Here is a 21,865-nt window from a genome sequence, read left to right as displayed (position 1 = left end):
TAACTGGTAGCTGCATCTTTTCAGTAAGTGGAATTATAGTTTCATCTCAGTTCTACCTTCCTAATCTCCCTTATCCTGCTAGTAATGTAATTCAATTTCTTTGTTTCTTTTATTTTGCTCTACTGGCTGCTTTTCTTTGCAGTTTTCAAAACGTTTCATTGTCATCAAAATATATAAATCTAGAAGGGCTAAATGAAGAACTTTGGAATGAACATAGGCCTCAGTTTTCAAAGCAGTTGGAACTCCTTGTGCAGACACAGGTCTGACAAAAGTATTTGCGTATAGAAATGTTACCACTTGAAAAGCTGGCATACAAGTGTGATAACATACACAAAGATGTATAAACACAAAAACCTCTCACCTTCTAAACTGACACGGAAACTAACATTTTCATGCCGTTCTGGAGGCAGTAAATTGTGATTGCTAAAAATTTTAAGGCTGACATCACCTTTTCAACATAGCTAAAAAACGATAGCTAAAAAGCCTAGTTTGCTTCAGATTCCTGAATGTATTTCAGGACACAAGCTATTTTGGCTCATCAGAGGGTTTCTTAGAAATAGGCACATGATTTTTGATGAAAAGATATAGCCATACCTGTATTGTACGTATAAATGATACCAAGACTCTCTCTTCAAACTCATTAACTGGAGTATACAAATTCAGAACTTTCACAATCTGTGAAGAAGAACAGCCATTCTTAGGTTCATTTTACTGATGAATCAACAGATGCATCCATGGTTACTGGCAATATACTTTTAAAATTAGCTATTTCAAAAGGAAAATTATTTACAAGTATTTGTTATTTTTCGCTTTATTGATTCATACAGAATTCCATCACCTGCTTAATGCTATGCTATATGACTGCCTGCTTCAGAACATGTGTTCTTTGGAGGTACTTGCTGTATTTCTCACCCTGATTTTGACCCTATAATTCTGACCTTCTGTATCTTCCATTCAAGAGTGTCTTATGACTTCACTGTTTCTCAACAGAGTGAGCTATTTCTCAAAAAAATAGGGCTAAAATCACCAAAGAAAAGAATTATGTCACAAAGACTTTAAGTAATAATATGGGTTAAACTTGTAAAAGTTATAAAAAGTTCTCTTTGGTTTTTTTACATGATTGTCTTTAAAAAAAATAAAACACAACACTTTTTAACAAAACACTTGAAGCATGTGGAATTCTAACTTCTTATTTCAGTACAAAACTAACAGATTTTCCAGCAATGTGAATTACTAAATCAAAACAGCTATATGAATGCAACTGCTGGTGCTGACACCATTGTGAAAGAAATGGAGACATTTCTTCCTTTTCCTGATGGGAATGTTCAGTAATCATCAAACATGCCTGGATCTATTTATTCCTGTACAACCTCTATGCAAATGTAGCATGGTTAAAATAAAGTGCAACTTATCTGTACAAAATCTAAGCTTTCATAAATAGAAGCCTTCAGCTGAGATACACTTGGTTCAGCCATTCTGAGGCTAATGGGTACAGTAACTTAACACTTTTGTTTGCAGACCCTGAGACAACAGTTCTGTGTGAATTGTCCATTAACTTAACGGGATACTAACTCTGATGGCAGGAAGATCATTTCCTAGTATCCTAGGCAGAGCTGTCTGGAGTACAGAGACATCTTTTAGTGAAGAGTTTTCTCTAAGGATTTTCACAAACTGAGAGACAACATATAGTACTACACACTGCACAATCTATTGAGCCTCATCTCGTTTGTTCAAAACTTATCTTGAACATCAGACCTCAAAAAGGACCAGTCCTTTCTTTGTGCCTCCAACTTAATCTGTTTTACTTGTACTAATGCAAAATGAAGTAAAAAATCTTTGATCCATGTGTGACAACAGTGCAGGCAGGCACAGCAGACACCAACAGAGCAGAAAACTGCTCAGAAGTGACAGCAGAACAGACGACGAGAGTTTGCTTACCTGGGCAGTAGTCAGTGCATTGCACATTGAACAAATGGCTTCTGCATCTTCATCCGTTTTCTTTTTTACTTGCAACAACTGTGCAGCCTGGATGAGGGGTTCCAGTGTTTCTTTAGCCCCACTATTCATCAAATTTTTATCACGTAGCCATTCTTCCAGTTGACTCACATTGTATCTGTTCAAAGACGTAAGAGTATCAAGACATTACTGCTTGATTATGGCTAAATCAAAAGCATGTGCAATTTCTCTTTCCTGGTGTTTCTTCTTTGTCCTTACATGGTTTTCCTTCACACTTATCATTTCTTGTAATTTTGTCTTTGTACATTTCCTTCTTTTTAGGGCAGGAAATTTTGAGTTTCAAAACAGTTAGAAACTATGGCCAAAGACTTCCACTAACTAGCTTTTCCAATTTGTTTCTGTTCCTATTAATGGCAGGAATGTGACAAGTATAAGAAGAAAGGCAAATGAGATTGTGTCGATACAAATGTACAGCAAGGCTTTCACAAGGTTACTTGAGGGACTGGAATGCCTTGGCTAAATTTCCTGGCATATGCCAGTAGAATGCATTGGACAACTGATGCCAAAGGCAGGACTAGAATAAGAAGGCTTTACGCAGGATGCAGCAAACTACAGTGTGGATGAACACAGCAGGTATCTGCTGTGCCACCAGCATACAAAGAAAGTAGCAGGCATGTTTGCTATTCTTCTCTAAAAGCTGAGAAAGCAACTACCAACATTTTACCTACAGTTCCGATTCCTACTTGATGATGAAATATTTTTGTTTTGCTTCTACCACATTTCCTTGAAATCCAGGTTGGATTTTGCCTAAATTAACCAAGCTCTTTTTTAACTGAACCTCACAAAATCAGTTTAACAGCATCTGCAACTGTTTGTGTGCAGAAAAATAAATATTCAAAATGTATCTGCTATTCCATCACAATGATATTCAGCAGTGTCAGGAGTTCACTAAGATTTACAGCAGCATATTCAAGAAAAGTATAAAATGAGCTCTCCTACCTTATCTGCATTCCTTTGCTCCATGAGCACATGTCCTTGCGCAGGAGAAGATTATTAAGCGTTACGGCCCCAACGATGTAGAACATCTGCTTGACAACCTGTTTGATCAGCTCTGGATCCATTCCGTGCTGACACATCACGGAATGGAAGGAGTTCAGCTGCCGAATAATGGAGTCCAAAGTGTAGGTTCCTTCATCGGCAATACTGGATGTTCTCTTCCGCAGCCCTGTTGGTTTCACCCCTGAGACACCTTGGATAGTCTCATGCTCCAGCATTCCTGAAACTGCATTTGATTGACAAAATTATTATAACGACTGAAAAGTGCTGATATGCAAGCATATTGTGGGAGACAGCAAAACTTAGTATTTAGACAGAAAGAGCAAGCTGGGCTTTCTGCTAGCCACACTTCACGATGATTTCCAGCAATTCTGTGTCCCACTAGGTTCTGCAAAATCTAAACTTACAGGGTTTTCACAAAGATTCCAGTATGTGTGTTTGAAAGCAAGGTCCCACTCTAGCTCAGCAAAATACTTTTTTCCTCTGCTGGTCGTATGAGCAGCAGAGTCAGCAAACCAAATGCTGTTCCATTCTTCTACATGTGGTGATCAGAAAGCATAACAAAAATTTGCATGAGAGTACTGTTTGACAAGACAAATGAAAAGTACTTTTAATGAAAAGAATCTCTCTGAGCTTCATCACTGCTAGCTATTTCATTGCTAATTGCTGACCATAATAACAACCATTTTTCTCCATATTCATTTTAATTATGGGTTCTCATCTTATTAACATCTAATTTTTCCATGGGATATTTCCTAACAGAAATGGCAACAAATATCAGACTGTCCTAACAGTTTCTTCCTGTAAACGCATGATTTAAGACAAGCATGAATAAGGTTCTGTCGCTGCCAGAAGACCCACCCCCAGTTTAGTTTTTCCTCTAATCCAACCTGTCCAGCGTAGTACTGTGATCTGTAAACAGAATACCACAAGAACTACAAGTTATACTATATTATATTACCTGCATCACAATTTTCCTTTTGGTACTACAGTGTGAAGTTTAAGGAATTCAACTTTGCCTTACCAATCATTGGTTGCAGAATGTTTTCCAACACTCGGACAAGTTGTTGGTAGATCTGAATAGCCAAGTCACTCAGTACTTGTCTGTATTCAGCTAAATCAAAATTAGTGAGGCAGTGTTCATTTTGACGAGGTGTATTATGCTTCATAAATCCCTGAATTCACAAAGTAACAGAAATTAATGCTTCAATGGAATACAAAAATATTACACAAATGTGGTATTTATATTTTTTTATGCAACTGACAAATGCTACTTTCAAAATAATAGTCACAGCCCCTCAAAACTTTCATTTGGAAGTTCTTCCAATTGAGGCTAATGTGAGGATTTGCTTTTCAACTGTGATTTGTGCAACATCTACTTCCTTCACTTGAAACTTCAAGCATCTGGCACAGGAACAAACTCTGCCAACTTTCTGGCAGGCAAGACCCTTCCCTCCCACTCCACCATGGGCATTCTCACCTGGCCGTAGACAGCCAAAAGCCCAGTTAAGTTTGAAGAAGAAATTAGGCATACCCCAGCCTCCACACATAAAGTGGTCTGCCATACTATTGCTAAGGGGCTTAATATGGCCTTTTTCATAGGAAGCTCAGTGAATCATTACTAAACAACATAATGGTAGCAGCCAGATTCTTCTACTTAGTCTGAGCTGGCACTTTTGGGAGCACAATGTCATCTAGTCTCTGGCCCCCCAGCCTGCAATAAAGGGAAGCTGGTTCAAATTTTATCTCCCCGTGCTTTCCACTGATGTCATCAGCAGCATTCCAAAAAGCGTAGATTTTGAGATATTACAGGAATTTGCTAAAGAGTAGTGCTCTCAATAGTATTGTAGAGCAAAAGAAACCAGAGTAGGAGCACTGCTTACCTCTTCTCCGCTATATTGCTTCAAACAGTGCAAAAATCGGCACGTGTTAGATAGCCAGAAGGACACTGTTTCGAAGTCATCACCTCTTTTCTGAATATAAAAATAAACACATTTCAACAAAGACTGGTAGGAGGAATAAAATAGTAAAATGTTAGATAAACAATTAAACACCTAATTGTAGCTACTTTCTTGTAGCTACTCAGATTCTGATGTTTTGCAAAACTTTGTGTATTTCAGTAATGTATCAGAAAAGCAAGGTTTTCCACAAAATACCATTAAACGCCCTCCCTGATTTCTGTAATATTTTTCAAGAATGTTCAGAATATTATTTCCTCCACAGATATAATCTATTTACAGACCCACCCTAGCTGCTCTATGCAGAAGCCACAGGGCAATGTGACTGTATTCCCAAAACACCCATCCTGTGGCACAATGACTCTTGTGAAGAGCCCAACAGGGAGGATGGGAATGATGCAGAGCCCGCAGGAGGAGCAGAGAACAACAAGCCCTCCTCACCAAAGAACACAGAATCTAGTATACGCTGAGTAATTAAAATTTCTAGAGCTCTATAGCATGCACTCTATTCACTTGGAAACGTCCAAAAACTTCTATGAATATCTAAGCTCCTGCAGGATTGTTTACTAAAAATTCTTTTCAAAACATGTAGCTTGATTAAATACTTGCTTTTTGAGCACCTCTGTCTCATTTAAAAACTAAGAAACTTCATGAGGCATAAAGCATGTTTATGTCTTAATAATGCCTTCAGGATACCCCTGGCCTAAACTCTCCTAGCCAACTCATTGCAAAGACTTTAGGCAGTAACATATTATCATCAGTGTAATCTGTGGATGAAGCAAATCTGTGAACCAAAACTGCAAATGAAACATTTTAATTAAGCATTCTGGAGAAGATTAACAAAGACTCACTATGCAAACTTTGATTACATCCAAAACTTTATAGGCATAGCTTCAGAGGAGGAGGACTATTCAAAATGAAAAGAAGGTAGTTTTTTTTCCACTAATTCAAAGCATCTATGGTATTATATGGATAAAATGCTATCACTGTGATTTGTTGCTTGTTAAGACAACTTTTTGTGACTTCAGTGGGAGGAGTTTACTGATCAGAAATCCAGAACCAATTCACCGAAATCCTCACTCCTCTGCATAAAATCAAAAACGAATTTTAAATTACCATTTTTCCAAACCGAGCAGGCTAACTAACCTTCAACACTTTTTTGATGCCATTGATAGTGGAAGTCAACAGTGACCGCACTTTTTGGTCATCATTAAGGTAATCCGCATGGCGTACACACATGAACAAAATATATGCTGGTAGTCCTGGAATCAGGTTGACGGCTACCCCACGTGGTTTCAGCTCTTGGGAAAAACAAACACACATTGTTTTGTTAAGTGTGGAGTCATTGGAAGATGCTATACGAGGTAATCACAACCTCCCCAGTTAATAGTACATACATATCTATCTATGGCCAGTGAAAACTAAGAACAAAACTAAGAGCAGCCATTTTCTTGGTAAAATATCAGAACAGAATAAAAAACCATAACTGCCTGCTAAAAATATGCAGACACATTAGTATGTACTAAACTCATCAGGAAGGATGATTAGATTACAATAGACACTTAGGAATTTTACATAAACTGAACACTGTCAAAACCAAAATAAGCTATTAATTTCATAATGCAAATTCTGTGTTCTTATTCATTTTTCAGAGCGTGTGGGAGCAGAGGAGGCCGCAAATGAGAAAGATGCTTACCTAAAATAAGATTCTTGACAAGTTTTTGTTCATCCTCCTTCTTATATTCTAACATCCCTTGGAAGTCCTTTTCTTTCCGTGGAATGTTAACTGGACGAATAGGTTCGTCAATGATTTGTCCAGGTGATATGTTCTCCATCTGGCCCACTTCAGAGGGGAAATGAAAAGAAATTATATAATATTTTCCAGTGAAACCAATGCATACCAGAGGAAACTATGGCATTTATAAGGAAGAACTCCAGCATATAGAACTAAGAAATGTTTTCTTTGGTTCAGGATAACACCTGTCAACTAAACTCCCCAAAACCAAAAAGATAGTTTGTTGACAAATGTATGTTGGGGTGGCATTTTTCCTTTGAAGAAGAACAGAAGTCTGTGAATAGCATCCATTAACACAGACTTACTGCTGGTTTCCTGGATTTTATCATATAAAAACACAAAGGTGAAGCGATAGCCTTTAATCTCTTAATCCCAGATTAATACTGCAAGGGTCACTGTTAAATGTTCTGCAAAATGCCAGTATTTTTCAAGCTTGATGTTTGTTGCCTATTGTGGTAGGTTTATCTCAACCAGCAGCCAAGCACCCACACTGGCTCCAGCAGGACAGGGGAGAGAATATTAAGGGCAAAAGTGAGAAAACTCGAGATAAAGACAGTTTAATAGATGAAGGAAAGGGTGGGGGGAGCAAAGCAAAGGCAATCACTCATGACCCACCACAGGGGGATGGATGCCCAGCCAGCCTCCCAACAAGAGCTACCTTGTGTGCAACAGCCAACACACTGGTGCATTCCCAGCACTGGTTTAGCCACAAATCCAACACACAGCATCATACAGGCTGCTGTGAAGAAAGTTAACTCCATCCCAGGTAGACTTACTACACCTTTTTAAGTTAATTACACAATAAACACAGACAAAACTATTTTTTTCAGAAACATTTTCCCTCTCCATATTGTGTATGAATACTACCATCATCAGGTCCACAGTAGTAACCAAACAATATTGAAAGACTTTTTAAAAACAAACTTAGAGTCACCTTTCCAAAGGATGTATGAAATATCCACCTTGTTGCCTCACAGTATCACCTTCAACACCTACACTCCACCTGATTCAGTTGCATGTTTTGTTTTTGAAAAGCAGAACTTGGCTCCATCTCATGAAAGCTACATCCTCCTCTCACAACCCTCCTAGCTGTGTGCAATTACAAGCTATTGCACGTCCTGTAAGTGTGCTAAATGTGTGCGCCTGCCAAATGGGATACAAAATACAGAAATCCAGACTGGAGCTCAAGGAGAGCTGCCACTAACTGAAGGAAAATATCCTCCTGTTAATCCAGATTTGATTTGGTATCACGGTTCTTTTCAAACACTGAAACACTGAAGACTACACAGTCACTGATTTCAATCTTAGCACTCAATAAAACAACTCATTAGGCAGTAAGCTTGTTTCTGGAAAAAAGCAGATGACCATAAAAAGCTTCTGAAAGGTTAGGACCAGGATTATTTAAAAACAAATTAATACTTCAACTTTATAACATTATTAATTGCTTTTAGCAATTAAGATGACATTACTTATGCCGAGACATAAGCTCTAAGTCTCACCCGTCCTAAGACGCTAGGGGAACTCACTCTGACGTGCATGAAAATAAAATTAGCTTAGTCCATATTTCAGCATTCTCATATTCAAGTTTGGCCAGCAGCTCTGAAAGGAAACCTCAGGTGGAGAAAGATAGTCTCAGCACTCTTGACTCCAGTGATACAGAAATTCACAAAGGAAAACTGGGTATATTATTTCTGCCTGGTTCATATTTAGTATTGCTTTTGTCTTGACAAAAACAGACACTGTCTTTGAGTACACAAACAGCCCAGGTAACATTCCTTTATGTTCAAATGGTTTCTGCCTTCAGAGAAACATCAATCTCCTTTACTCATCGCTTCAAAATATGACAAATCCTCTAAAGCTTCCTAAAGGAACACACAGAGGTCTGAGCATACCTCCTGGTTCTGGAATCAACTAACAGAGGCTAATGCTACTGAAGACCTCATGCCCTCCTGACCACTAAGACAGATGGATATGATGACAATGGGATCACAAAAAGTAAACCAAAATCTTTATCTTTCTCTCAAAATATAAAAGTACCTTCAAGTTCGCCGATCTTCTTAGCAAACACTTTCAACTGTTTCTTTAACTTGCGAACAGTTTTGTCTTGCTTTTCAAGCTGCTCCATTAAATCCTGTAAATTAAAATGGGAGAAAGATTAAGATAAGAGGAAAATCCCATAACATGCGACAGACACAAAATCAGTGCTGTTAGAGTTACAAGGCGGTGAGGAAAGCTGAACAGTGGTGCCATCCTCTGGCTGAGGTTTGCAAGCTGGTACGCTGCCTATAACACAAGCCAAGTATTGCAAATATTATTATGTGCAGCATGACAAAGGCAAAGCTCTTAGGCAGGTATATTCTGCAGACACTCAGAACTAGGTCAGTTCTTAGGGCAGAAGACATTTTGCTGCAAACACATCTCCCTAATGCTTCCTCCTTGCTCTTCCAAAAGCCTCATGGAAATAATTTTCTTTATTATTTAACAGCTAGCCTGTATTTCTGCATCATTTATTCATGCCTTCAGGACTGACTCATTATTCAGACCTATCCATTTTACAAGACGATACGAGAGAGACCTGCAGGAAGACCATAACTTGCACTCAAATTTACCAAAATCAAACATCCAAACGCACTTTTCTTGTGATGTTCTGCCATTTCCCTATTGCTTGCTGTCATCACGTTTCCTTAGACTGAAACCGGGGTTTCACATGTTTTTGTTCTGTTACTGAACCACACCTAGCACCTAAAAGTCCTACTCTTGCAATAAACCTGTATTTTTCTTGCAAAGGAACACTGCCCAGAAATCTGTCTTTGAATAATTCTGTGACCTATGGTAGTGCATTCATAAAATAATCACGTAATCAAAAAAGGGGAAATCTTTCTAACAGAAGCAAAACCTCAAGCTCAAAAAACCTGAAAGCCATTCCAGGTTAAGGGTTTGAAAGCAGCTTCAAAGAAGAATGCTCTTTTGTAAATGTGATTCTTCATGGCACTTATAAGAATGTAAGGGACCATGAGCTCCTTGCACCAAAAGCATCACCTGGGAAACTACACCTCTCCTAAAGTATTGAAAAATATTAGTGCAGCATTGGTAACAACTTAGAATTAAGCACAAAATTGCTTTTAATGATGTAGTAAAGAGTTTACAACCTAATATAATATACCTGAGCTGTAAGATAATTAGGCCTGTTGAAAGAACAGAATCAAGGCCATGTTTCACATTCAAAGCAGTGTTCAATTTTACAACAGAAATCCTGCTAATAACACAATATACTTATTGTCAGATATAACAATTTCTCCTGAAATTAATTAAAAAATACATGTAAATCCAACAGACTGTTTTGAATGTATCAGTGAAGGGATCTGATTTCTGAACAACAAATACGTGAGGAGGAATAAAGTTCCTTCTATGGTTCCTCTAAACAAATTGAACAGATTTCACATGTCATTAAGATTTGGAATCTCATAAATTATATTCTTTCAAGCTTGCATGGGGTGCTATCTCAATTTGTTATTTTAAATTATTACGGAAACATTCTTTCCAACTTCATCCTTCATATTTTGCATTTCTGAAAAATATTAAAAGATTATGTGTTTCAATTCTGATAGATTTATTCATTCCAGATGTCAGCACTGTAAAGAGAGCTATGATCAAATCCAGGCTATGACTGGATTGCAGGCATGATTCACCTTGATCAGCATCTGTATGATCAGACCTCTATTTTGCTGTACTGAATTTAAATGTATCCAAGTTTTAAAGCATGGAGTGGTTCTGGAAATTGAGCATCTTTTGCATCATGTACCTCTTTTTCAGGGCAGTATTAAGTAGTATTCAGAAAGAAACTGCTTTGCTCACAGTGCATGACTCATATTAGTAACAAAACTGTGCATCAAAAAGAGACGCAGATTACACAGAGGACACTAAGACTAACAAAAAAAGCAGTGAGGGAAGTAACTGGCATCGTGAAGCTCTCTGCAGGGGATTTCCTTTGAAAGGGAGAAAGGGAGGCAGCCTGCTTGTCATTAGTGCTCCAGAAACAGCGAACGAGACAACAGAGAAACAGGATTCACGTGATCTACATACAATCATCCGTTTGTAAAGTGAAATCCGGTACGATTGATACTTCTTGGGATCATCTGCATACAATTCCTCATAAAACTGCAAAAATAGGTACAGGATTGTTTTTCCCCTTCCCTTTGAGAGACACTGATACTTCAGTTAGCACTATATAAATTAAATCAAATTAAAACAAGATCAAGAATATATAAATTTTAAGTAGCCTAGTCCTTAGTTTTGGTGTTCATGCAGCCTCTCCCAGAGAGAAGCTGATGTAGACAAGTTGCAGAACAGTGAGATCTTTTAAAAAAGGGCAGTACTAATACTGTGAAAGTCTGGAATATAACCTTTGTGAGAACCTGGACAGGACATTTTCTTATGCTAATCAAGATAGGATTGCAGTGAATACTGCAATTCTAATATCACATCTGTACATTATTTCCATTCGAGGGCTAGGAGTGGAAGAGAAGCATATACCTGACTTGGAGTGGACTTGCAATACTCAAACTTCAGAAGTGAAATACTAAGGAATGAGTCTATATTTAATAAGTAAAATTACATTCACTGCATTTGAAAATAAAGGGAACTCCTCTGGGATGTAATTACATGACTGTGTGTTGTCTTGGGAACACAGAATGTGATGAGTAGGTCTCTTGGGGGGGAAAAAAGGCTAAAAATCATAACATATGACTAAGCAGCAGGAGGGAGCTGTCAGAGACGGAAAAATTCACCATTTACCTTTGCTGGTGGGAGACAACTGCTGCTGAGGCAAACGTATAATATACTTTAAATCAGTTTTCCAACATCTATTAGCTGAATTTTCCAATGCTTTCCTCAAAACCTTTGGTACTAAGACAAGAGCCCAACAATGATAACTTCCATAGCATACATAAGCAGCAAAGACTGCGCCTTGGCTTGTTTAGAGGAAGCAGTGACACTCGGAGCTCAGATTTTTCTTCCCGAAGTTGCATGGTTCCCTTTACCAATAAACAGTGATAAGCCAACAATATTCCAACATGAGGAAATTTCCCCAGAAATGAACTAGCCTGCACATGATGAACACAATCCTTTGCAGGGAAAGGACTTCACCCGATCTTTCCTTCATAGAAATACATCGTGCAGTAAACAAGGAATAGCAATTATTAGCTAAGTGACTTCTAACCAAGTTTCTTTTTCTAGAACTATTTCTTTCTTCAAAACATACTGAATAGCTGGAGCTCATGACACAGCAGATTATCTGTGTAGGGAGGAGGGAAATGGGAAGAAAAGTGCATAAAGTAATGGAGGAACTACATCAGAGTTTTTCAACAAAATAAGCAAACTAATATTTTACAGAGGAAACACCACTACTTGGCACTGATGTTTTCATGAGTTCCCTGGATATCAATCACTCTATTTAGTGATGATTAAGCTCATCAGTTGAAAGCTGGGATCCACGAGCTTTCTCCATACCACAAACTTTGAACAAATTCCCTGAAACATTATTACTTCACCAGCAATCATAAGTCTCTCCCATTAGCTTACCTACAAAGAAAATACCGCACTCATGCAATTTTTTGCAGGAGGTTGCCATCTGAAAACTGATAACAAGTTACAGGCACAGCAAGTCTGTAAGTCCCCGGTCTGCTTCTGCAGGATCATTTCCCTTACCAAGTTCTCATTAGTCAGCCGGGTGATCTCATGCTGTAGACTGGCTTCGATGCGGGCCTCCGGAGGGAGCTGCAGATTCTGTGCTAGGAGCTGCTGCTGGCGATTGTTTTCCTCCTTCAGACTTTGGATCTCACCTCGCAGCGATTCCAGTTCATTCTCGTGGCTCTTCTTCTGTGACTGAAGCTGAGACTCCAGCAGCCTAAAGAAGTTGAGCAACAGTTGCGTGAACACACTTCGAAAGTTACATCCCCAATTTTCAGAGGGAGTGTAAAGCTTTAGCTGCTGCTCAGGAACAATTAGCCATGGCTTGCAAAGGAAAATGAAAAAGGCAGAGTACTCTTTAAACCCTTCAGTATGCCTTCTAATTAAATTAAGCTTGCATGATCAAAAAGTGGAGAGAAACTATTTGTGACACTGCTTTGCATTTCTTTTGTGATTGAACACATACTGCGTATGGTGCCACTGAGAACATGTAGCAATAAACGTATTGCTAAGTCTTCACAGATTGTCACTGCTTTTAAAGGGGCTTTAAAGAGGTTTTTCTTCCAACCAAATCAAACTGTAAGATGAAGACGACACTGTGTTCGCTTAAGCTAGAACTCTGCAATATTAACAAAGGAAAATCTTTTTATAGTTAATTCTGTTCAGTCAGAAACCATTTAATTGCAAATGCACATATTTTTACATTAAACCCAACATTTTGCAGAGGGTTGTCATTAGTGCAGGAAGGGTGAACAACAGAACCAAACTCAGGACTGGGATCTGGGAGCAGTATTTTATCCTCACCACTGACTCGCTTTTTTCCCTTGGGCACATCATGTCTCAAATTCTCATGTGAAATGGGGGATAACACATACCAGCCTCCTGCCGAGCAGTGCTGTGGGGATCTACTCCTGCTTGCAAGGCACCATCCAAGTGCTCTGACTCATCATTTCGTACATACACACACAGGAAATAACATTACTAGTGATTACTAGTGTTCAATTAGACAATCTTTCAGGGTTTAAATATGCATAAGGCAGGCACAATTATTAGTAACTAGACTGATCAAGCATGCAAGGGCAAATAGTCATTTACCTGCATTGCTCTGCCATTTAATATAAAGCTTCTTGTCTGCACAGTGCTAGGACAAGAAACAAGAGGCACAGAGCAAACACTCTCACACCCTGCTCTGCAGAAGACTTGCTCCAAGTTAGATCTTCGCAGGCTTACAAAACAACGTTAGGTGTAGAATTTGTTAGCACAAGGAAAGGAAAGACTTCAGTTAGTAGCATTCATTGCAAAATACGTCCTTCTGTAGTTACTGCTACACAATGTGTATATTGAAAAAGATCAGCACTCGTGATCTATCGAATTAGTGCAGGACTGGGCGCCATTTTGGAAGTCTGGGACACAAGGACGGATACGGGGCCCAGACGTGCAGACAGAGCCAGAACTGCATTCCTAACAAGGCAAATCTCGCCCATGACATGACCAGCACACACTCTTCGCAGAGTTTGCAGTGATTGCACTGAGCCTTGAACAGCGCCACAGTGAACTAAAGATTACTTCTGTTTGTTGTTATTTTTTGTCTTACGTTTTGAATCTGGCACGGGGAGACATGGGAGAAGAATGTTCGATTTACTGAACTTGAGTCACAACAAGGAGATCGAGACCTATAACTATTTGAAAGTTCAGAGTACGCTGAAGCTATTCAAACAATATTTTTGTAATTACTAAAATGATTGTACTTCTTTAGGCTAGAAAACTGCAAGGGACATTAATTTTGATATCCAACATAAAGGCAGACAAATAATACATAGCTACAAATTGTTTCCAGTTGTGGAGCTTCTGGTATTTTACTATTTTTGTGCAAGTATTCTTATGAATTATGTATTAGCTGTTGCCACCATCCTAACTTTTGAAATGATATAACTTGACAAGTAGAAAGGTTTGGGGACTAAGTTTGAAGAAACTCTTTTAATTCGTGATGAATTTTTTTTCTAACTGTTAAAGCAATAGAAATACTGTAGATAAGGCAAACTTGTAGCAAGGGGCACAGTTAGCTAGAAAAGAAGATGCAAATGAAGAAGAAAACCATTCTGAGAAGTCTGGTAACCTGTTGGCTTGTTTTAACCCTTCATAAACCAGCCAAAGTTCTCCGTCCTCATTCATCATATGACAGTCCTGGGGAGATTGCCTTTCAAGAACAGTGTTTAAAAAAAATACAAGAGAGATACATGATGGTGATGAGATGACATGTTAAGGACATTACACGCAAAATCACAGTTACTATAAAAGAGAAACAAACAGTGCTCTAAAACCACTTAGCAAATTACTTCTCTTGTTTATATGTATTTCTTCTTAATGGTGAAATTCAGTTCTCGGTGTTAGCCCAAGAGGTTACAGCATTTCATGCTGTTACAATAAATGTATTATGACAGACTATTGTGACAACTACTGGACAAAAGGTAAAAAAACAACATGGGGAATGGCACCCAGTTTGAACAATGCAGCAATTAAAGGCTAAGAAGATGTAAATCCAGGAAGCTTGATTTTGCATTTCTCCATTGATTCCTAATCCTTTCAAGTATTGCATACTGCAATTTTACTAATCAAATTTTAACCCCGACTACAAGTGTTCTCTAAGTACCTAGACTTACATGGATGCGACTTACTGAATATGATATATGCAGCGTGTCACAGCAGACCCCAACTGATCATAGATTAAAGAAAGAGAACTTGTACCTGTTTGTTTCCTTCAGTCCAATATAAGCCTGTGCTATTTCTCCTTTGTCTTTCATCTTTTGTACATCCTCCAAGAGGATTGTAGAATCTGTCATGGTATTCTGGAAAAAGAATTATGATTTCCAGGGTAAATTTAACAATGTAATTGTTCTTTCAATCCATGTTTTCGTCAGTTTACTCACGTGGAACACTAATCCTTGAGTAGCCACATTAAAATTAGTGTGGGTACCTGAGCAGGAGGTCGGTCCATAACTTCTATGTCTATTTGGTGTATCTTTTAAAATGAATGCATGCAACATGCTCAAATATCAGTCTGTCTAATAAGCAGGGACATGTGCTTATCTCTTTTCATTTGTTCATCACATAAAAGGAACAAAATTAATTTAATGAAATTATGAATTTGCATTTTATTTCAAATTACAAGGAACGGCTGCTAATACTGAAACTGAAGAAGCATAATTCTGCAAGCTTAATTCTATTAATATCTTAAACACAGCATTACATGTAGTCTTTCAAATCTCACAAATAAGGTCCATTCCTCACTTCATATATTTTAAGTAGTCTGGCAAAGCAGGAAAAAAATCTCAAGCCCTTGTAAATTATATGTTAGATATCATCATAATACCACTTTGTTTCAGTTTTGAATGTTTACTATGGCACTTCAGCTTTTTCTTCAGTAAAACTTGAAATACTTAACAGATGTTTACAGTCACCTCAGCCAGTCTGATCTGACTCACTGCTGTGGATAATTACAGTGGAACCACAGGACTCTCATGAACATAAGAGATGGAATTCTGACTTTTCTGTTTGACTTTCAAAACAATCAAATGCTATTTTCCTGAGTAAATTTTTGCAAAGCATTTACAATAACAACTTTGCGGACATAAATTTTCTGGCCTAAGTCTCTATGCCTAATATGATTCATGTTATCTAATATGAAAACCAATAAAATATATAAGCTCCTCAAATAATTATTCCCAACATCCTTATGAGATCTTTGTGATTTTTCAACCATTGTTTTCTTAGACAATAAAACTGCTGTATCTCATTTGCCAATCTATCAAGCTTTAGCAGTCTGAACATATTTAGTATTTTTGTGCTGATGGAAAGAAATGGTAATTACTCTTATATCTTCAAGAATACTCTACCTGCTGTAGTTGCAATACTTGCAGTAACAGCCTTCATTGAGAATCAGCTCAGTTTCTAATACTCCTAAATACTATGTGTTCAACTACATTTTCTAATCAAACATTCAGCAATTCCTATTTAATATCTACAGATAACGTGAGTCCTGACTGATTGTTGCATGACGAGGATAACAGAACACTATAAAGTAGTTCTTTAGACTTTTTTTCCCTGAAATTTATGGATTTTGCAAGTTAACAGAGATCTGATTCCTCAATAACAGAGGTGCTTTTACTCTTCTAACACACTTGGCAAGAAACATTGATTAAGCTGACTAGACCAATTTCTGAATCTTTCCTTTCATGTTCAGGTTACCATAAACCAACAGTTCAAAACTGTTAAATCTGCTTGTTTGAAGTAACTTGTTCCCTTGCCAGGAGTAGGAAGATGGGGACGTGGGGGACATAGGATAATAAGAAAGGTTTTTCACTAACAGCAAAGTAAAGTGCAAAAACAACTTCAAATACATGTAGGTTATTTACGAGAGGCAGGGAAATGACAGCACAAGTATTGTTGAGGGTTTTTTTTAGCATTTAAGAGTTCTGGTTTATAACTGTAGAAGAAAATGTGTACCTTATCCTCCTGGCAATCAAATTGGTAGGCAAGAAAGAAGAAAAACAAATCATTAAAAAGAATCCGTCTGTGCTGCAGCTGTCCAACCTAACAAGCAGAAGCTATCTGCAAACTGGCTGCTAGCCATCCCACAGGTCACCTTCATATTTCCCTCAGACTCATAACTGCTATAAAAACAGGACTTGTATCCCACCATTGCGGAGAGTAAGTTATTCAAGGATTTACTATTCAAGTATTTCTTTACAATGTTCTTAATATTACAGAAAAATGAGGTTTGTTTTCTTTATAATTAATCATTTAAAATAAGACATGCATCGCAGACTTGCAATTTATTTAGGACAAATATAAACATAACTTTGCAGTAGCGAAGAAAGATGACATAGTGGTTCATTCCTTGCTGCGTTATGAAACACTAGATAGCTCAGTGGAAATGACTAGTTCCTGGATTTACATGACACCTTTTCAAGTTGAATGACTCTTATTTTCATAGCTATGACTTCCCCAAGTTTCTCATCAGAATTAGAGCTTTTTTTGTATTTTAGTAGTTGTAATCTACTCTTCTCACCAAAACTACATAGCACCTATCAAGCAATAATATGGAATTTATATATCTTCGTACCTCCTCTTTATAAAATGTTACTGATTTGTAATCATCTGTGACCCTGCATAGAATTAGAAGAAATGGTTCCTTGTACTTCCTACTGAACTACTAATTAAAAAGAATTCCTGAGAACTACTGTAAGTTGTCCAGTCAAACTACGTACTCACTAGAGAAATGATGCTGCTCCAAATGAGAATTATTTCTGCATTGTTAAAGAAATCTGGGGAGATCCTGGCCAGACCATTGGTATCTGCCAGCCTGGTGTGACGAGTACGCTATCTTTACATGCATGCTGGTAGACAAAACCAAAATTGGTTTATTAATAGAATCTCCCAATTCGGACTGCCGCAATTTGTGCACTAATAATGGATCAATGGATTACACTTAGAAAGGCTTTCAAACACAGACCGTTTTTTTCTGCCTTTTCAAGCATGCTGTTAAATTAAATAAAGCACGTCAGTGATGCAATGTAACTTTACTACACAGTGCATCTGCTGACTATTATTTACCTTAGGTTGGATAGCCTCTTTCTGGCTAACAAGCTGAGACCTGAGGATGAGGACTTCTTCCTTGCGTACTTCAAGCTCTTCACTTACTGAAGTCAGCTGATCCAGGAGGACTCTATAAGCAGGGGCACCCGGAGCAGTTACCTCTGGAGATCGTGTCTCTGTGAGGGCCTTCTGCAGCTCATTCAACTCGTTCTTCAGTTTTTTGTTCTCAGATTCAAGTTCTTGACGCTGCAAGAAATAGGGACAATTCCATCACCCAGCCGACTTCCAACATCCCTATAAACCACAGGTACAAAACTATGGATAGAAATGGTAAAAAACATGAGTAACTGCAACAAATCAACCAACCTCTCCCGTATCCCTGGCCTCTTAACTACAGTGAATAGTGCTGAGGAGGATTTCACTAATAGGGCTAACCTTTTGTCTGAAGTGCAAAATCATAACAAATATACATGATTCATATAGATTTAATGGGAAAAGACTTACCCATCATTTTTCCTCTTATTCTCCCCTTAACAAAAAAATAAAGTTCACAACAAATAGTGGTCAGCAGGCTAAGAAGGCTCTGCATCATTCAGTGAAATTAGGAGATACTTCCTAGTTTTAGTGCTCTAAGGTATGCATTAATTTAAATAATGTGTTTAGAAAAGAGGGCTACATTTATTATTGTATTTTTTCTCAAATTAACTTGCAAGCTGTACTACGTGTTTCAACAGAGAACTCCTCCTGTTTTAGGGGATCTTTTTGTTCTGCAGCCCCTGCTACACATTCTACACCTCAAAAAGGGCAATCCTACAATAAAATGATTGCTGGGGAATTTTTGTTCTAGTTTCTCCATCTAATACTCTAAAACAGGAGGGCTGATGTAATTTTCTATACCAGCATATACAATTGGTGGCAATATTCTCTCTAGAAAATAACAGAAACCTCCTTTTTAGAATTACCTTGAGTGACTCATACTCCAACTCTGCACCTCTTATTGGAGGCCTTTCCTCCTCCTATGAAAGAATACAGACAAGTGTGAAAAATAAAAATCCAATCCCTTCTACTCTTTAATTTAGTTGAGGTGGGAAAAGGAAAGGGAGCTGAAATTATTTTCCTATAAAACTGGAAAACACTCATTCTGATACTGCTGAGTGCTTTAGTTTGAATATTGGCATTGTCTCCTTTCATTTACTTATGAGTTTATGACACATAATTAGTTAATATAAATAAAATCATGCAAAAAATCACACTACTGTCACTGGTAATGAAACAGAGCAGGATGAATCCCAGGATGCTCAAGAAATTAACTGGTAGAAGAGTAATAAGAAACTGCCAAAACTGGTTTCATGTTTTTATAAGTACTTAGGAGACCAAATCAGAGGAGAATTTCAAATAAAATCTGCTAAACATGTCTAATCCCAGCACTTTGGTTCTGCATCATGGTTGAAACACTTCTTACTCTTCCTAAAATGAACAATTCCTCATTCTCCTCATCATTTAAGTAGATTTCTATATTGCTATTCCGTAATAAAAACAGTCCTTTTTTTTTTGTTTTGTTTTTTTAAGCAAAATCCCAAGTACTTTTTATTCCCGTTAACTTCCATTAGAGGATCTCAAGGACCTTGGAAAACTAAACCAATCCCTAGTACTAAGCACCAGAGATAAAACTTGCTGTTAGATAAAGCAAGAACTAGAGGAAGATAAGGATTTAGTACAAGCCAGTCAGCATTCATACAGCTGCTATTTCACAAGGGATACTCTGGCATTAGCATTTGATCAGCTAGGAGGAGTCCACCTTAGCTTTAGCACGGAGAGCCTGTTCTTCCTTTCGGTCCAGTTCATCCTGCAGGGATTGCTTTTCTTGCTCCAGCTCGGTAACCCGTTTCTGCAGCTTGAGGAACAGAGACATATCCAATGGTGCCTTTTTCTCACTCGGTTCCTGCTTTAGAAAGAACAGAAGGAAGTCAAGAAGTATTCCCCTTCCACATCACAAGGAAGCACTACAGTGAGCAAAGATGGGATACAGACTGGGGAGAGAGAGGAACACAGAATGTTGCTTGATTCTGAGAGCTGACTATTGGCATCTAAAATACTTCATCAGCTGTCAAATGCTATTTTAAAAAAGGATCTACTAATATAAAACGTATCTAAGCCTAGCAAAAGAAAGCACTAGATACTACCTAGGAGACAGGAGGTCTGTAATTACACATACCTTTTATTCTTACTTGTTTGGAGGGGGAAGGAGGAAAAAAAAGTCTGTGGTTAGACTCACCTGGAAACAACTGTAAATAGAGGCTTTTTTATTACTTTTTTTTTTTTAGTTTTAAATTATTTCTACAGTAAATTCTTCAGCTGCAAAGAAATCTCTCTGCTGATTGTAGATTTATGGGTTAATTTAGTGGGATGTGACACAAATAGGTACCAGAAGATATATTTTATGCCTTTTTCCTTTTATTATGCTAATTATACAGCCTGTTCTGAGCCTAATCCACTAGCTTTCTCACTATTTTCTGGGCAAGGACCAGCGTTTGGAATCTGCAGGTGCATCAGAAATTGTCCGTCAGCCACTTTGTACTTTATGTAGCAAGAAAATCAAAGGATTTTCTATGAAGTGCACCATAAAATTTTGAAGCCTAGAAAAGGAACTAGAAAATTAATATTAATGACTGTAGCAGACAAGCAATCACAGCCATTTCCACTTCATCTCCTTTTACTGTTGAGAGGAAGAGTCATAAACCACACCAACTGCTCAGGAAAAAGAAAACAGACTTTGAGTTTTCTGGCTTTACTGGTTTGCATTGAGATGGACCCTATTTTTTAATGTGGTTTTGTATCATTCACCTGCATTGTTAGTTTAGAGTCAAATTAGGGTTTGCAATCTTAAGGGGTTAAACAAGTACAGATTTAATCTTCTCAGTGCTGCATTTATTCACACTCTTGAGTCAGTTAATTTTTTTCATTTATATTCTAAAACCCAAAACTGGCTTAAGAACAGCAATTCAGTAAGTCTATTAGCCAAAGGAAAAGATGACATTTGGCTCGTATGTGACATCCAGTCACATGTACTTGCACTGTCCTTTTCCTGACTATCCATGAAGGTAGGAGCATCTTTCTGAAACAATTATGCAAGGTGAAAAAGGTAAGTGGGAAGGCAAATTATGAAAGAGTCTGCACAGAATGTGTGTCAGAATCAATGTGTCAGCGTATTTGCATCCATAGCAGAAAATAATTTTCTGCGGAGGCTTTCAAAAACAGTAATGACAGCCTGTAACTGTGGAGATAACTAACCTAGGCAGAGGGCAAATGGAGTGAGCTGTGCGATGGCTCACAGTTAAGAAGATCTCTACAATGCACAGAAAAAGCTTTGCAAACTGCCCAGCACAGTCCGACCACCAAACCAATGGCTCTCTGCTGTGTTAGCAGTCCCACTTCTTTGGAAGGGCCAAAAGGGGGAGTTATCTTGGAAAATACTAGGAATGGTTTGGAGTTGCACCACAAATTATTCATTATTATTATTATTAATTAGAGAGTCATCTTTCTGAAAATATGTAAATATCCTGGGATTTGTATCACTGCACATACAAAGGGATAGCACATTCTTGAAGTTTTATTCATCTCTATGAAATAGAGGAAAAATGAATCAACATGAGGTTCTCATCCTGACAGGGAACTCCTTCCATGTAGCTACTAAGAATGTGGCTAGCCACCTTGCCACTTTTAATCCTTGAATATACAGCATACAGACTTCTTAAGAAGTCTCACTGGCTTTCTGAACTCCCACTTTGTGCTGAAAAAGTGATCATGCTCACAAACA

The 21,865-nt window shown here is 37.9% G+C and overlaps 1 protein-coding gene across 9 annotated transcripts in view; it reads right to left on the bottom strand.

Annotated features, from left to right (window-relative positions):
• The window catches only part of MYO5A (myosin VA), a 103,476-nt gene that overhangs the window by 3,639 nt on the left and 77,972 nt on the right, over nt 1–21,865 (bottom strand). For 2 of the 9 annotated variants that reach the window (XM_075764527.1, XM_075764536.1), the window contains 15 exons: nt 19,847–19,993; nt 19,011–19,064; nt 18,067–18,294; nt 15,199–15,299; nt 14,570–14,650; nt 12,472–12,670; nt 10,849–10,923; nt 8,803–8,896; nt 6,667–6,813; nt 6,117–6,271; nt 4,896–4,985; nt 4,037–4,187; nt 2,956–3,238; nt 1,939–2,113; nt 595–675 (listed from right to left, as the gene is read on the bottom strand). In XM_075764527.1, coding sequence (XP_075620642.1) covers nt 595–675; nt 1,939–2,113; nt 2,956–3,238; nt 4,037–4,187; nt 4,896–4,985; nt 6,117–6,271; nt 6,667–6,813; nt 8,803–8,896; nt 10,849–10,923; nt 12,472–12,670; nt 14,570–14,650; nt 15,199–15,299; nt 18,067–18,294; nt 19,011–19,064; nt 19,847–19,993 — 2,061 coding nt within the window. The remainder of the gene's footprint in view (nt 1–594; nt 676–1,938; nt 2,114–2,955; nt 3,239–4,036; nt 4,188–4,895; nt 4,986–6,116; nt 6,272–6,666; nt 6,814–8,802; nt 8,897–10,848; nt 10,924–12,471; nt 12,671–14,569; nt 14,651–15,198; nt 15,300–18,066; nt 18,295–19,010; nt 19,065–19,846; nt 19,994–21,865) is intronic. The other 7 variants (XM_075764528.1, XM_075764531.1, XM_075764532.1 and 4 more) reach the window with 7 other exon arrangements.

The sequence above is a fragment of the Balearica regulorum genome, chromosome 12 (assembly GCF_011004875.1).
Source record: "Balearica regulorum gibbericeps isolate bBalReg1 chromosome 12, bBalReg1.pri, whole genome shotgun sequence".
NCBI classification, from domain to species: domain Eukaryota; kingdom Metazoa; phylum Chordata; class Aves; order Gruiformes; family Gruidae; genus Balearica; species Balearica regulorum.
Note: the sequence above shows the minus strand (reverse complement) of the source record. Positions and strands in the feature narration are given on the sequence as shown.